Below are 17,874 nucleotides of genomic sequence, written 5' to 3'. Positions count from 1 at the left end.
CAGTCCCCCCCAGACACATGAAACAAACCCCTGTTCCTATGTCTGTGTCATTTGTTTCTCCTTTGTGGTAGTGGGGCCTTTTCTCAGCGAGGGAACAACAAATAAACACAGGAAATGGGAAAGAGAAAAGAAGAGAAAAGCTATTTCTTGCTTTTATGTTCCTCATCCTTATGAAATTACACTATTTTCTTTCTTCTCCTGCACTCCTTTCGCCCACCTTCTCTTCTATTTGTTCCCCGTCCCTGTTTATGCCCTGAAACTTGATTAAAATGTAAAGTGGCCAGTTTGCAGCCAAAACGGCGTGCCGTATTGATACCAGTCACTGCAGCTGGCGTGGGCTATTTAACCATCATCAACCATCTTTCCACACTTTGCAGTATATGATTACCTGCAGCTACCCAGCAGGGTCACATGATTAGCTGCATTTTTCATGTCTGTCGTTTGGCTTTGGCTTTTTTTATTTATTTATTTTATTTTATTCATTTGGCTTTGGTGTTTTTCTGTTTCTCGTTGCGTTGTGTTGCTAATCTCGTTGCTCCGTTCAAACATGAAACCATTAGCTTTGTTCTTCTAATATGACAGGAGAACGTTCTCAGCAAATGTGCATCGGATTTATTCTTCTGCCTACTGTCACAGCGGAGTTGACTGCAGGAAATAATACGTAATGTGAGTGTGCTGACAGGGCAGTCAGTTAGCCCGTCCAGATGTTCCAGTAATCAGCTCAGACCTCAACCAGATGTTGTTCCAGTGAAATATGATGAAAGGTGATCCTTTCCTGCCTGACGTCTGATCTCACAGCACTTCACAGCAAACAGGGAGAAGGAGGCCATGATAGCGTTTAATGTTATCTGTAGAATCGAGTTGAATAGAACTAGAGCTGAAACAACACACCGATTAACTGCGATATAAATCACAAGTCACATCTTGAGGAAAAAAAATCTGAACATATGCTGGTTTCAGCTTCCTAAACGTGAGGATTTGCTGCTATTTTACATTGTCACATTGTCACCCTGGCAAACTGTCCTGGGTACTTTTCCATTATTTTCTTACATTTTATAAGCTAAGTGATTAGTCAATTTACTGAAATAATTATTGATACATGTATCAAGAATGAAAAGCAGGACATGATTAGTCATAGCCCTGAACAGAATAGAACAGAAAACAGAACAGAGCACAACAACACAACAGATTAGAACAGAGTATAGCAGAACAAAGCAGAACTCTGTCGAATAGATTAGAAAGGAACAGAACAGAACATAATACATACATTGTATTCAACGCAGTATAATCCAACACAGCATCTTTGCTCCAGTTAAACAAACACAGCCTTCCGTCCTAACTGGTTAATTCAGTTTGCATATGACACCATACAGTGCGCTCTATACAGCGAGCTGCAGGACTATAAGTGATTATCACTTATTGTTTAGCTAATCTACTGCGAGAAAACACTTTCCTCTGCAGAATACAGCAGTGCATAATGGGCTTTCAGCTAGCGCACGCTAACGAGAGTGAGAGCGACACACACACACACACACACACACACACACACACACACACACACACACACACACACACACACACACACACTCACACACACAGAGCAGCTTTTCAAAACCAAACACTGTATCCATGTTATTGGATTGGGCCTTCCTCTGTCTTGATCTATCTTCTCTTCCTTTTCTCTGTTATTGCCACCCCACCATCATTGCCTCTACACACACACACACACACACACACACAGAGAGAGAGCCACAGCAGTATTAGAATAATCCTACTTCCTGGTTCTGGATGTCACCAAGACAGAAAATGAGACCATCCAAACTGGACTACAGCCAGTCAGATCGGGAAAATAAGACTGGGCCACGGCACTGTTCTCCATCACCAAATCTGTAATCTAAATCCATCCAAAATGAACACACGATGGATGTCACTGTCATATGACATGAGAAACGCGCCTTTTAAGATGGCTGCCAAGATGGTGTGCCAGCCAAAATACTCCTATCTGTCAGAGACCCAGATATGTCACAACACACACACAGACACACACCAAGGCGAAAAATATAACCTTTAGCTGCCATAATGCTGCCTGCTGCAAAATAACAACAAGTGGATTAGGTAAGGGTAAAAATAGCAGAACAATATTGTGGGGGGGCGAACAGCAATGTCCAACATTTTATACTTTTACTCCTGCTTGGTTACTGAAATAACATGCAGTGATGTTTTAAAAATACTCAAAACCTCGAGGGACAGCACAATAACATCACCAAATCTAATCTGAGTTGCAAGCAGCCCTGGAAAACATGAGTAATAAAAGGTTGATGGTACATGAAACTGATACAACACCCATACTAGTAAAGCAGACCCTGTGATGCCAAGAACATCTGACACCTGAAGTCTGCCAGTTTCTAAAATGGCTGATGTCTTTGAACTGCCAAAGTCTAAAATGGCCGCTAATAGAATGACGACAGAATATAACGATGAGGCTAAAAATACGCCCTGTGACAGCCTTAAGACCTAGATATGTCACATAACAACAGCAGCAGCAGCAGCAGTGTGGTAGGCAGAGGGTTGTATTCTTCAGCAAAACAGCAACGTCCTGCTGTTGGGATAGCTGCTAATGGGCGAGCTTAACTTTCAGCTTTTTATGGTACCAACCAAATTAGGTGGGATACAAAATAGATGACAACCTTCTGGATTCCTCAGTGAAACACACACGCCCGCACAGGAACAAAAGGAGCTGATTTTGGGATCATTTCATTTGGTTTTTAAAGTACTGCGTGCACCAGACTGCTTGTGTTTCCTCAGTGTGTATTCCATGATGAGACTAACTAACTAATTGCCGCTCTTCATCCCAATCTCCCAGCTAAAAATTCACACACTGTGGAATAATTTTCACCTCACTGTTTTTAGAAACCTGCCTCTGACGTGTCATTTTTTGCATTATTGTATAAGACAAACTTTACACCAACTGCAGTTTGAGTGCCTTACTTCTCCTCCCTTGTTGGAGAGTACACTGTGGAAAGAGGACCAAGAGGAAAGAGAGAAACATAGATCGAATTGCATGCCAAATAGGTTTAGAGTGGTACTGGCTGACAACATTATGAGTCGAGAGTATCTGCTTCAGTCCACTGAGCCACGGAGCCCCAGCCCATGAATGTTTAGCTGGCATGACGCACATTGCCACCGTAGCATCTAAACCCTGCCATGGTGGCTAGTGCCAACATCAACCCCCACAGAGATTACATAGAATAGTTTTATCTCTATTATGAAAACTGCCAAACCATCCATCCATACTCAATAATGCGTTGAGTGTAAATGGTGATTAGGGAACTGTGACAAATCAATGTGGGTAATAAGAAACAAAAGTATAATTGTTGGCTGAGCTATCCAGTGACTCTAAAACGATTCCGCATAAAGCCCTGAGATGACTTCTTTTCTTCTGCCAATACCTTTGAAAATATATAACCCTCTGAACTACTAATCAGCAAAATAAACTCACTCCCAGAGGTCTTTCAGATGCCAAATACTCTTCACAGCTCCCCCTTAAACGGGGGGGGGGGGGGGGTCTTTGTTTGCAGGGGTCAAAAGCAAAAAGGTTTAGTGCCTGTGCTGTAAATCATGCCATGCCCTAGAGGAGACTGCAGCTATCCAAACTGGAGTACTTCTAAATTCCTGGTGGCGAGGATTGCCTGAGAAAACAATCCTAATAACAGACATTACCAGCACATCCCTGGGCAAGGCTTTCCAGCTACTAACTCAACCCGTCAACCATTCCCTACTATTTCTTCCAAATACAAAACCTAGCCAGGTGCTGCATCTGTAATCCCCTCCGGCAACCTTGTTTTCCATCCACCGCACCAGTGTCCCACACCCTGCTGGCATTATTAACACATCAAATGTCACTCAGTGCCCCCGCATACCTTTAGGCAACACTCTGAACCCCTCTTTAGCAATCAACATCTCCAAACCATTAACCTGGACTGCCATCCCTGTGCCCCCGCTCAGTTCACTAGCTTCAAGAGGAAGTTAATGCTATGCTACTTCAGGCATCAACTCACTCAGTTCTTGGGCAAGGTACTTAACCTCTTCAAACCGCCAACTCTGACCACTCTGCACAGTGACACCGATCGGTATTAATAACACTAAATGCTAGACATTGGCTCCGTACCATTGGGCAAGGCAGCCCACCCTCGCACCTGTCTGAGTCAAGACCACATGCACCAGACAGCAGACAGACACACGCGCACCCACGCATACACACACACACACACACACACATACACATTTCTGGTGTAAATGTGTGTGTGTCCGTGTGAGAATCGTAAAGAGCTGGTGTTGAACTGAACCTTTCTCTAAATGTCAGTGAGGGAGGGTTGTCAAGATGATAAGCATAGGAGCTAAATAATGGCATCACATTGTCATGACAACAAAGTCATAATCTTCCACAACAGAGGAGGAGGGGAGAGGAGATACGAGGATAAGGAGAGAGAGGGTACAGCGAAAGGAAAGAAAAGGAACAGAAAGAGAGGAACTGAGAAGAGAAGAGGTCAGAGGTGAAAGGAGACTAGCAACAGAGCGATTCATTGGTTGGCTGATGAATAGGAAAAGAAAGGAGAGGAGATGAAGGGAGATATGGCGAAAGAAGATGAGCGCAGACGATGGGAGGCAAGAGAAAAGGACAGAAGAGGAAAAGAGAGCTAAAAAAGATGAAAGGATGGGAAAAGAAAAGAAGGGCAAGGAGACCTGGGGATAAGGAAAGAAAAAATAAAAAGAGGAGATGAGGGGAAAGGAGACAAGAGAATAGGGAATGAAAAGGAAGGGGAGGATAGGAGCCAAAAGGAGAGAAAAAGCAGACAAGAGAGGACGAGAGAAAACAAAGGAAGGGGAGATGAGAGGATGCTAGAGGAAAGAAAAGGAAAGGAAAGAGGAATGGATAAAAGAAATTAAGAAACTTAAGCGTGTTTGTGGTTTCCTCGTTGGCGTTAGCCCTGTTGTTCATAAACCAGTTAACATTCTCTCTGCGGTTTTAACTTTGTAAAGCCAGCAGTGTCTCAACACTGCATAGCTGGTTAGTGTAAAACATTTTGCTTTTAACATTGTAAAGTAGGCAACCTTCCCTGTTCCCTGCCGTTGATTAATGACCTCATATTCTGTTAATTAGACCCTCAGCCCTGAGGCAGAAAGATTTAATTTCCCCTTCATCATCATCACGGAGAAAAAAACAACTGATTAAAGAGCAGAGGAGAGGAGAGGAGAGGATATCTTGGTGGAAGAAAACTCAGATCATTCATTTAAGTTAAAGTACCAAGAAAACAATGTAAAGAAGTAAAAGGAGAGAAAAGAGGGGGGGGGGGGGGTAAAAAGAAGTCCTGCATTCAAACTAAAAAGTATGAAAAATTCCTGGTTATACAAAAAAATGCCCCAAAATGACAAATTGGAGGGGAAATGAGCACAAGTTCTTCACTACATGAAATCAAGCAGTTCCATTAATGAAACCACCTGAGATGTTTTGAGATGTTGATTGGTGGAGCTGAAACATCACAAAGGGTTCCAACTTGACACAGCTATTTTTTTTAAAACTTATCGTGTGTTGTTTTATAAAAGAAAATGAGTGTGGTAGAATAAAAGTGGCAACAGTTCCCTCTGAAATGTAGTGGAGTGGAAGCACAAGCATAAAAGGGAAAAACTCAAGCGCATCAAACCTGTACTTGTACAGCAATTAAGTAAAGATACTTGGGTACTTTCCTCCTCAAGATGTGCATGAAAGAGACAGGAGAAATGAAATTAAGTCTCACCTTGGGGCAGATCTGGCGAGACGTACGGCACTTCCTGGGTGTTGATGTGTGTCCAGTCAAAGTCATCGTAGGGATCCTGCTGGTAATCACACTGAGAGAAGCCCTCGTCAAACGTGCAGCTCCCTGCAAAGAGCAACACAGTAGGATTTAGCTCACCTCACAGGATCTGTGATTATTGACTGAATTAACACAATCTTTTTCATGCAGCATGAGCTCTTCTGTGATCTTATCCAGTAAAACTTTTGGGTTTTTTTTACCCTGTGTGTTGTTTTTGTGTGCATGCCTCTGTCTCAGCTCATTAACAAACCACCAGGAGTCTGAGCTCCAACAGTCATCACTCAAGGCCAGTCAGGATCACCTCTGACTCAACCATCAGGGCCTTCAGCTGATCATCTGAGCCCATCACCACAGCCTCAGGACAACCATGTGTGAGCTGGCCGCCTGTGGCCCTGCTTAAACAGGAAGTCGCTCTAATACAGAGAGACGCCACTTGTCCCCGACGGCCAACTGATATAATCAACTTGCAGTGATATGTGGCTTGTACTGGCAATATTGCTGATAGAAATGGCATGCGGGCCACTGCTAGCTATCTGATTCATTGACCTACAAGTGATGCACGGCTTGTGTTAATAAAATGGCTAGAAGAGATATGGCTAAGAAAAGCCACGGTGCCATCTGATTCAAGTCACTGATAGTTAGTGGCTAAAGCAGGACTCTTGACATTGGCTAAAGTAGGACTGGGTGATAAGGATAAAATCTTGGATGCTTTGTTTTATGATACCGATATACCGTGATACGCACAATCACTGCAGCCTGCAAATAGATACAAATACACAGAGAGCATGTTCATAAGTAAAATAGATAAACGGGAAGGAACAACTGAGTTATACTGACAAACTGAACTATGTTGTCATTTCATCACACAAATACTTTGATTTCAATGAAACAATATGATGTGGAGATCACTATTCATAATTCAGGGACACTTTTACACAAAAAGTAAAAGTACAATTTCCTTCCCGCGTTGAGCAACAGCCCTCAAATTAGCAAAGCAAACTCTTTGGACATTTTAAAATGTGTCTCAGTGTTATAATAATTAGGGCTGCAACTAAACATTATTTTCATTATTGATTATTTTGCCGATCATTTGTCTCACTTAACATCCAAAAGACAGTCAGTTTATTGTCATAGGGGACTCATTTCTACTGGCACCGTGAATTAGATCATCAATCAATTAATTAATCAATCATTGCAGCACAATTAAAACCAAACTTAAGATGATAATAAGCCATTTACCACAAAATCAATGCTGAAGTGATTTATCACTCAGCTCTAGCCAAAGCTCCGTTCAACCTTAGCACAGAAATAACAATACAGCAACCGGTGCAGTTGAAAGACGGCCACATCAAATTTGCTAAAATTATTTTATTCAGCTAAATGTGCAGATTTTCACATATACATTCTCATACGGCAGCACCTTGAGTTTTCTACAGATTGGAAGTCATGAAAGAGCAGCAAACCTTAACGCCAAGATGCTCATATTTATACAACATCCACAACCACAAGAAACTGCTAAGAGAGAAGGTGCACATGAGCAAGCCACCACCATGACGCACCATCAGCAACCAGCACTGGCAGCAGCACAGATCCTCCTAGCGCTCAGTTAGCGCTGCAGCTTCGCTACCTGTGTCCTAGAGCGAGCGGCGGCGGCTGTGATGGAGAGCAGAACGACAGGCCCTCAGATACCCCACTGATCTGAGCTCCCACTACAGAGGGATACCGAGAGGTGACAGCCGCCGCCGGAGGAGAAACAAGTTAACATCAAACTAAGCGACTGTCTTCGGCTGCCGGCTGTACGACTGGCTGTGACTCACAGCCTCGGAGATGCACTGGATCACATTCCTCTCGGCGTCATCCTTTAAACCAGCCTCTCTTCGTGCAATTCACTTCAGCCCCATTCAATTCAATTAAGTCTTTGTTACAGCAAGTTACCTCTGGTCACAATGTCAAAAAAAAAAAAAGACGGGACATGCAGAGGGCACACAGTATAGCACAGCAACGTGCATTTTTATACTTCAAACAACTCCATTATAAACATTATAAACTCAACTTGGATGCACAGAATCAAATTATACTGTGTGTGTGTGTCTGTGTGAAGTACCCCATGACTTCCTGTCCCCCCACAGTGTGTGTGTCAGGTTACATCTTGCTGTCAGGTTGCTCTCTCTGCATGGGTTAAAAGAGCAGAGTGTGTGACTCTGGGGTGCATGTGTATGGGAATATACTGCAGCTACAAGCCAGTAAGCTTGTATATGTGAAATAACAGGAGACAGTTAATTATATAGCTAAACACTCCATGCTAAATACACAACATGGACAAAAATAGAGCATTTGTGAAGTCAGACACTGATGTTGGAGCAAAAGGCCTGGCTCACAATCTCTGTTACAGTTCATCCCAAAGGTGTTGGAAGCATAGCATTGTCCAAAATGTCTTGGTGTGCAGAAACATTAAGATTTCCCTTCACTGGAAGTAAGGGGCCGAGCCCAACGGCCTCATAAACAGGTATGTCTGGATACTTTTGTCTATATAGTGTATCACATGGCATGTTGATGAGTTTCTCGGTGCTGTTGGTAGTTTTTTGTTACTAACCTTCCTCGTACTAGAAGGCAGGTGAAACTCACAGCAACCGTTCAGGAAGTTCAATGTCAGTTGTGTGTAAGTTATTTTTAATGAAAGTAAGAGACAAACACAATTACACTAATGGTGGGAGAGTGAATTCCATTAAACTCAACTGATCCTATGTAAAAAGCGAAGTGACGCATCGTTTATTCCCTGCTCATTGACTGGGGTGTTGTGCTCACGGCTGCTACTAAGCTAAAATGTGACACCACTTTTAGTATGTGCGAGCAGCAGTTTGGTGTAAAAATTCTGCGTGTTTCATTTAAGTGATAAACTGTTTGGCTGTTGTTTTGACACTGCCGAGACACTTGGCCTTGGGGTACTCGCTACAGCAATCATTTGGCCTTGTTTAACCTCACTGAAGATACAAAATACATACAGAGCCTCCATTTATTTAGTTTCAAAACTTCTTTTTCCCTGGAATTCCACCTAGTGAAAGCAGTATACAGTGTAAAGCAAAATTGGATTTCAACCAGCCATGTTTAAAATATGTGCTGAGGGCTTCACACACACACACACACACACACACAGAGTCATACTCTGATACAGTGCTGTGGTAGAGGAGGTATTTTGCCTTGGCTTAGCAGTGGAGAAAAACATGTCCTTGTTTTAAATTCCAATTTGCCGACTGTTTTAAAAGAACATTTCTCAATCACAGGGCAGCCCCCTCTTCTCGACTGCACACCTCCGATAGACTCGCTGCTTTCCGCTGCTAACATACCAAACAAATTAGCTGTATGTTCATGTTTATGTGCGTATCTCTGCTGGAAAGAGGGGTCTGCACAAGCCAAATAATGTGCAAGGCTGTCGGCACACACACACACACACACACACACACACAAACGCAAACCTCACGCTAGCTCGCCCACATTCTCAGTTAACACTTCTCCCTTTCCTCAGTGTCCTGCCAACTTAAACCAGCACGCACACACACACACATATCCAGAGACACATGTTACTGACAGTTAATCATTGTTGCCAATAATGAGAAGAGCAGACCTTGAACTGTTATTTTACCTCTGCTGGGAAGAAAATGAATCAGTGATGAGCCCAAATGTTGTATCAAGTTCACATGTATCTGTCTGACTGTTTCTTTAATATTCAGACAGAAGTAATCACTGACTTCTACTTTGAATTTGGTTTACTCTGTGACTGGTCAGTGGTGCAATTAGGCAGCAGAAATAAGCTATAAACATAAACACATCGGATCTCGCTCTGCAGCCACTCCACTATGTTCACCAACAAGACTCTCACTTTGTCATCTGATCCATTGCTATTGAAAAAATATTGATTATAACCACCTTAAGCCACTGACATATTTCAATTCGTCCCACTGTCCAAAAGCGAAGCCAAAACATCCCGGATACGAGCGCTGCTATCGATGACATCATTCGAAGCCCCTGTGTACGTGAGTAGTTTGGTCCACGCCCCCTTTGCTAACATGGAGTGGGAGAGGTTTAGGACTTCTACTGCAACCATCCACCAGGGGGGCGATCAAGATGTTTTGGCTTCATTTTGGAGAGCTTTTCATTTCATCCATCTTTATATACTGCACTGTCAATGCTTTAAACATGTTGCACAGAAACATTGTGTGTTGACACTGTGCATGTGTGAGCCGTATTATATTGTGTAACAAATCCCTACAACGGTTTTCCAACTATATGAACGAGTGTGTGTCCATATGGGTCATTTCACCCCCACCCCCCCCTTCACACACACACACACACACACCTCCATTCACAAGGACACAGAGAGAGAGAGGGAGAGACAGAAACCGACTGCATGCTAATCACTTCCTAATCAGCATCTGTGATTGGCTGCCTCGCTAATGAAATAATGGAGACTCATTTGCATAATAAAATAATTAGAAGGACTTGATAAAGGCTCAAGGGCAGAGAGAGGAGCACACACACACACACACACACACACACACTGTAGTGACACAGGACAGCAGCAGTCTTCTCTAAAAGATTATTGAATGGCATCAGACACAACATCTGCCACAGTCACTCACAATCATTTTGCGGTGATTTGCATTGACCTCCACCTCCAGGAGGTGAGTCGAGCTAAAGTGCTTTGACTGAAACGGTTCAGAAACATGCGTGCAGACCGCTCCCAGGGGATCGCCAGCAAAACACACAGGAGCACGTTCATTTCTCGGTTATTAACTTACATCAAGATTATTAGTTGGCAGCAAGGCAAGAATGTATAACAATAGCTAGTCTGATTAGCTTTCCTTTTCTACAATGTGATCCAACCGATCTGCGGAATAGGCAGTATTAAATCAGATCTAACAGCCGTAGTCTGCACAGATAGGAGTCCCTGGGACAGGTTTAAATCAAATGAAGGTCTGAGGAGCTTTCTTCTTTCTCTACACACTTCCTGAAAATCTATTATGACAAAGAAACCCCATTATGACTAAGATATGGCTGATTATCGAATCTCCGAAGTCAATACTTGTGCCCTTGTGCAAAGCATTCCTCCTTGACTGTCTCAGACAGACAGAGTAAATTCCTCGAGAAAGCAATGACAGAGAATCACAACAGTGTTACACGGCCTTGATGTCGTAAAATCAATTACAATAGGCAACCATACAACGCCTGAGCTGGCTTTTTGAACTGCTGTGACACTGTCTTACCTTTACTAAGTCAGTTCTCTGTGCCAAACTGCCACTGAACGAAGCTCAAAGTTGATTAATAGAAAAAATACTTAAATGCATAAAGTCAAAGGATCAAATTCTCTTTCTCTACACCAGAGTTGGGTGAAGCCTTCTCTAAGCACTCCTACAAATCAGCTGAACACACACACACACAGCAGCAGCATGAAAACAGATTGGCCAAATTCAAGCAACAGGAACAGATTTACTGTGAAGCAGCAACTACAAGGGTCATGTTCTCTTTTCGTATAATAAACCCACATTTTAGCCAAAGATGTGCTGCATTATTGTTCTAACAATGTGAACAGATCGGAAATCACTGGGGAATATAATAAATCGCAGTGAGCCGACTTAGGAGCTCTTTTAATTGTTCTGTTTGAATAACATTTATTCTATTTATGCTGGACTGTGATAACTCAGATGTGAAAAGAAGAAAACGGGAGGACTTTCAGGCATCCAGAACAGAATACAGTCACAGTCGCATGCAAGATACGCACCAACGTATTTTTGAGATGTTAAAGATATGCAGCTTCATTGGTTCGACTCAACGTACCTTTAACGACTCCTCAGAGTCTGCACATTCAAGGTTACTTCTTGTCTGTTCCACAGCACCCTTCTTTCAACTGCTCCACACACTCAACACTGCAAACCATTTCCCTACTGCCATAAAGATGTTAACATCTCACATCAAATTCAATAAACCTTAGATGTTAGGTTGAAGTGTGACATTACGGTCAGATTTATTTCACTTTTACACTTCCGTTGTTGGCAGAGTCAGTTCGTTATTTGACAGGAAGAACATAAGAGGTGCATTTGGTACTTCGGAGTTGGGATAAGCATGTTCTGATGTGGCCTGACGATAAAAAAACACGCAGAATTAAACTGAGTTAACATGAAATTAGTTTAACATGTTTTTAAGTTGAGCTAATGAGGAAAGAATTCCTGTGTGATGTTTTCGGGCGTGATACACATGTCAGCCAATCAGATGACGTTACTACAGGGTGGCTGAGAACATCATCACATCTCGGCTCTGAACACAAGCTGAGGCCAAACAGCATAAATCTGCTCAGGAATCTGAAGGACTCAGAAGCATAAACGCTATCTCACTGCCCCAGACGAATAACAATCTGTCTCTAATGTAAGTACAGTACGTACTCTCGCTCTTTCTCTCTGTGTCTACTGTTTATCAGCAGAGCTCTGTTTCAGTCTGTGGGCAGAGATGCTATCACCGCAGCCAGATAAGACAGGATGAGTGAAAGAAGGTGGGAAGTAAGGAGGGAGAGAGAAAGGATTCACATCGTTATACTGAACGCAAAACAATTTTGTTTTGTTTCAGTTCAGCTCAGAAAAGAGAAGAGAAGAGAGGAGAAAGACGGGCTCCATTTTGCCAGCGTAAATAATTTTCCAAGGACAATAAGTACATTTACATCATTAAAAGCCAATTCCAACCACCAGTAATCCTGTTTCCCTACAAATCAGCGCAGTTTCAGCCGAGTCCAGTTAATAATTAGGTTTGCTGACCCGGATTTCTAATCATGCGTGGCTTTGTGGGACATTACATGCCGGTGAATCATTACAGTGGTTTCACTGTTAGGCCCACATGCATGAAGAATACTTAAAAGAGAGAAGAAATGGGTGTAGAGAAATTAAACCAAAACTTCATAAGGTCCTCTCGACATTCCTCTGTACTGAGAGCATAATACACTCTGCGCTCCTGTTGCTGCGTTTGTTGTTTTTAATCTGTGTGTACGCCTGCATCACTGAGTAGCCCTGACTCCAACCGCCTCAAGGACACTAATAAAGTTGTACCTTATCATTTGCTTTTTCTGTGTCGTCTCTACTTTGTTTGTTCTCTCTCTCTCTGCCTGCCTCTTGTTCTCTCTCCCTCTCTGAGAATAGGTGAAATTAGCCTGAAATGATACAAGGTGACATCAGAGAGGCTGACACACACACACACGCGCACGCGCGCACACACACATAAACTCTCAGTCGTCACGCCTCAGTGGCCTTGCAGCGCAGCGCGACGCCATCAAAGCCAAGACCCATACACACACACCTCGCCTGTTAAACATACACACTGGCAACACACAATCACACACCCAAATACACACGACTTATACAGCAACACACTTACACAAACGTGCACACTGTCACACGCGCTGACACCCATTCGTGCACGCACACACGCTCAGAGCAGTAGTTTAATTGGAAGTGCTGAAGGCTGAAGAATTTCTCCTTCATCTCACAATGCTGTAATTGAATCTGAGACGTGTGTGTGTGTGTGTGTGTGTGTGTGTGTGTGTGTGTGTGTGTTCAGCTGATTCAGGGGTTTCCATTGACAGTAACAGTAAAACAGAAATGTGTGTTTTTCCTTCTGTGAGGAGCCTTTCCGTCCTTCCATCCCTGACTATCTCAGCCGGCTCCTCTCTTGGGGTTAATGCGGCTTTTCACTTCAAATTCAAACTCAAGCAGTTTTTCGAACATCACATTATTTCCCACAAACTGATGATTTGGTCACACGGGCTGATTTGGCTTTGGCAAAAGGCAGCCATGACCTCCAATCACTGCTGACCGACATGTCTGGACACTTTCTAAAGATAATTTTGTCACCTACTGCATTGTGATTTAATGCACTGCGAGTGCTTTTCTTTGTAAGAATAATGAAAAAGTACAGGATTACAGGAACTTTTGCTGTTGAATGAGCCTCTTGCTGCTGTGTTCCAAGACAAAAGGAAGTCAAATTTAGTACCTGAACATACTTCTCTGTTTGGATAACTGCAAACAAAAAGCCCCGGGCGGCAGACAATGATGCGTGAATGACTTACTAATGACATGCCATCAGAGTATCACAGACACACAGCACAACAGGAGCAGGAAGTGATCTGTTGAGGAATCGTCTTTTGATGCTGCAGTGGCCCCTTTTTGAACAGGTTCCACATGGCAACCTTATCACCTGAAAAGGGAAAACAGTCTCGCTCTTTCTAGCAACGCTGCATCCACTGCCTGGAAAAAGGCTGCAATGTTTCCTGCTTCATTCAGGGATCAGTGTTTCTGTTCATAAACGACTGTAAAAAGGTGACCAGAGGTAGCTGTTAGCGCTGTTAGCAGGGGTCGAAACCGTCCATCGACGCTATCTTTATGACATTCACCCCTCTCCTGTGCTTTCGCTCTCTCCCTCTCATGCTCTCCGTCTATCTCTCCATCATTAATCTCTATTACTATTCAAATGCTGACATTTAAAGCAACTTCACATGCTGACTGACTGGCTGACTGGCTGGCAGATAAGGCAGGAGAAGACAGCGGAGGAGGTGTGGATGATAGAGAGAAGGCGAGGAGAGCTCGTCTTTCACAAAGAAAATTGGGAAATCCTCCTCACCTCTTCTTCACCTCCCTCCTCCCTCCACATGCCGCCTGTGAATGAGTTCACCCAAAAGTCGGGAAGGGAGTCGGATTTCACTCGTTTTCAGGAAAGCTGAGCCATCCCCTCCTCTTTTTTGTGTGTTTGTCCACCCATTTACCTCTCCCCACACCCACTTCAGTGTTTACCAACTGTCCACCCATTTCTTTCTATCTCCGTCGGAGAGGGTTACAATACAGTTTGGTACCGGAGGTGCCCATTTAACAATTCTCTATAAAATATAGCGGCCGGAGAACAACGACAGACATCAGCTTCATGTCAAACACGACAGGCCGACTTTTCTTTCTCTTCTCTTCGTAGGGACAAGAGCTGAACTAAAACGGAGAGAAAAAACTTTTATGGCTGACAATTAAACCTTAAGATGACTCCAGACATTGGCAGCTGAAAGACAAACCCGTAAACCATCCATACAATCAGATCCCATGTCAGTGTGTGTCATTCTGAATGAGTCAGAGGGGAGCAATTATTGAGCCCTTAGACGGCACTCAGCTCGGCTCAGAACTGAGAGCACAGCTGGTATTTTCTTTTAAGTAAAATCCCCAAACAACAAGTCTCAACTGGCTGCTTCTCTCCACCCTTCATCGCACACTTGACCTCAAAAATGCTGACTGGCTGACTCACTAGAGACACTCAGCCTGTGTAAACTTTAACCATATTATGACTCAAAGAGGGGGAAAATCTGGGAGGCAATTAATATTTTATAGCAGCTCCCTCGGCCTTGCATCCAAACATCATGCGAGCGATCTGAAAGTCAGAAGATGTAAGCAAAAATGTATCCAGGTTTTACTGAACAGATCCTGTCCCATGAGGCTAAATGGACAAGGCCCACAGAGTAACACAAAAGGGGCCTGGACTGTAAAGGGATCAATACCGGACAGAATGAGGTCAAAATGATTGCTGGTGGTTGGTGGGCTGCATGTAGGCGGAGCAGCGAGCACCACGCCTGTTACGTGCTCACGTGCCACCGGAAACAGTACGGTGACACTAAACCGTGATAGTTATCTGATAAATTACCAGGAGAACACAATCAAATAAGACTCCGTCCACTGTAGAGGATTCGAACGGGCCAATCACAGAGCAGGCAGGAGGCAGTTTGCTGCTGAGCCAATCGGGGCACAGCTGAGGTTTTGGCCCAAAAAGCAGGTCTGGTGTGGACGAGATAAGAGCAGAACAAACACACATTAAAACACCAACCCCTTCCAGAGACATACATGCACACGCGTGCGCGCACACACACACTCACACACACACACACACACAAGGTAAGTTAGGACAGAGGGTGGAGAAATAAAAAAAAAAAACAAAAGGGAAGAAAGAAACGTGAAACGAAGAAGAAAACTGCGTGTGAGTTTAGGGCACAAAAGGAAGATCCCACCGAGAGCTACGAGCAGCTCACGTCTGAAGCAGCTAGCTTAGCAAGTCAGCACAGAGGCTGGTGACACACTGAACTGCCTGCCTGACTTCTCCAATTGTCCAGCAAGCTCATTCAAAGGCTGACGGACTGATTTACTGACTGACTGACTAGCGGGTCGGATTTAGTCTATCCTGTGTTTGTGCAGCAGAAGCACTTCTGTTGTTCGGCCTGTTGGACAAAAAAAAAGCAGCTTTCCACAGCGACACACAAAGAACCACCTGAAACAGCACTAATACTGGAGAGGCAGACAGAGACGAGGAGGGGGAAAAGACAAACAAATAAACACACGCACATACACACAAAATACTTCAAAGAAGAAAAAAGTGCCCAAAATAACAATTGGAAAAATGTTTCTGGGACTTCTGAAACCTCTAAAAATCAAATAGGAAAAAAATATCTCCAGCAGAAAAAAAATTATGTGTCAAGGAAGCTCTTTTATCTGTGGCTGCGACACAGTTCTGTCGAACAAAACAAAAGATACATAACGATAGCATTTACTGTCCTGGAGGAAATTTACTTTTCACTGCCAGCACAGAAAAAGATCGCATTACACAGCGGTGGAAACCACAGAGACCCAAACAAAGGGAATAACACACAAGTGGGAATAACATGCTAGAAGGCCAGACAACTACCAAAGCACCCAGTCTGCAGAGCTAAACACACATTACACATTTCTGTTAGCCTGTAGGGATGGCGGCTGTGCTGAGGGTACAAACTATGTCTGCCATGATAACAGGCATAAATCAAGACCATAGCTGAGTGTCACGAGTGCCAAGAGCCTGTGTGTGAACGAAAACAATATTCACAGCTATGGTTGCATGGTAGGCACTGGGTTTGCTTCCACAGGCAGGTGAACATTAAATTGGAAAACTAGTGGATGTTATTTTTTGCAGTTTTGGCCATCAGTGAAGTCAGTGGCGATAACGTTGCTCTCATCAAGCTAATTGCTGATATCTGGGAAGACGGCCACAGAAGAACACGAGGGGATCAGACAGTCCTTTATAAACATCTGTCAGCCTAAAAAACAAATTTCTGGTTCAAAATTTGACCTATCACGCTTGCCGTAGCTGTGTGCATGTAGTTTGGATGCGCTCTCTTTTGGTTTTTACCACCAAATTCAGTGGCTTGGATCGTCTGGCTAAGCTGCTGAGTTGTTTACAGTGTATTTTTAGAGGCGGTAACTGCACCGACCCAAATTAACAAGGCCAATCTGGGAAAGTCTACTCCCTACACCCAAGCCTTGTCTTGTGTTTACACTTAGACTTTTACATACTGCACTTGAAATAAGGTGCACCATATGGACAAAAGTATTGGGACACACCTCTTTACTACTGAATTCAGGTGTGATATGGGCCTGTTTTTCAGGGGGTTGGGCTCGTCCCTTTACTTTCTCAATGCTTCAGCATACCAAGACATTTTGGACAATGCTATGCTTCCAACTTTGTGCCAACAGTTTGTTGAAGGCCCTTTTCTATTGCAGCATGACTGTGCCCCAGTGCACAAAGCAAAGCTCCATAAAGACATGGTTGGATGAGTTTGGTGTGGAAGAACTTGACTGGCCCACACAGAGCCCTGACCTCAACCCCATCCAACACCTTTGGGATGAACTGGAACAGAGATTGTGAGCCAGGACTTTTGGTCCGACATCAGTGTCTGACCTCACAAAAGCTCTACCACAGAAACCCTCCAAAATCTTGTGGAAAGCCTTCACAGAAGAGTGGAAGCTGTCATAGCTGCAAAGCTGTCTGTGTATTTAGAATGTGATGTCATTAAAGTCCCTGTTGGTGTAATGGTTACATATCCCAATACTTTTGTCCATACAGTGTAGCCCCACAATCTGGCTGTGCCGTAGGCTTGTTTACATCATGACCGATCATGTGATGTGTGTGTTTCGCCCTGTCTCGCTTGCCA

General features: G+C 43.6%; 1 protein-coding gene across 14 annotated transcripts in view; it reads right to left on the bottom strand.

Annotated features, from left to right (window-relative positions):
- Positions 1-17,874, bottom strand: part of ptprk (protein tyrosine phosphatase receptor type K) — a 103,490-nt gene that overhangs the window by 56,530 nt on the left and 29,086 nt on the right. For all 14 annotated transcript variants that reach the window (XM_046373844.1, XM_046373850.1, XM_046373853.1 and 11 more), the window contains one exon: positions 5,796-5,918. In XM_046373844.1, coding sequence (XP_046229800.1) covers positions 5,796-5,918 — 123 coding nt within the window. The remainder of the gene's footprint in view (positions 1-5,795; positions 5,919-17,874) is intronic.

The sequence above is a fragment of the Scatophagus argus genome, chromosome 19 (assembly GCF_020382885.2).
Source record: "Scatophagus argus isolate fScaArg1 chromosome 19, fScaArg1.pri, whole genome shotgun sequence".
Taxonomy (NCBI): domain Eukaryota; kingdom Metazoa; phylum Chordata; class Actinopteri; family Scatophagidae; genus Scatophagus; species Scatophagus argus.
This window is presented reverse-complemented; position numbering and strand designations above follow the sequence as displayed.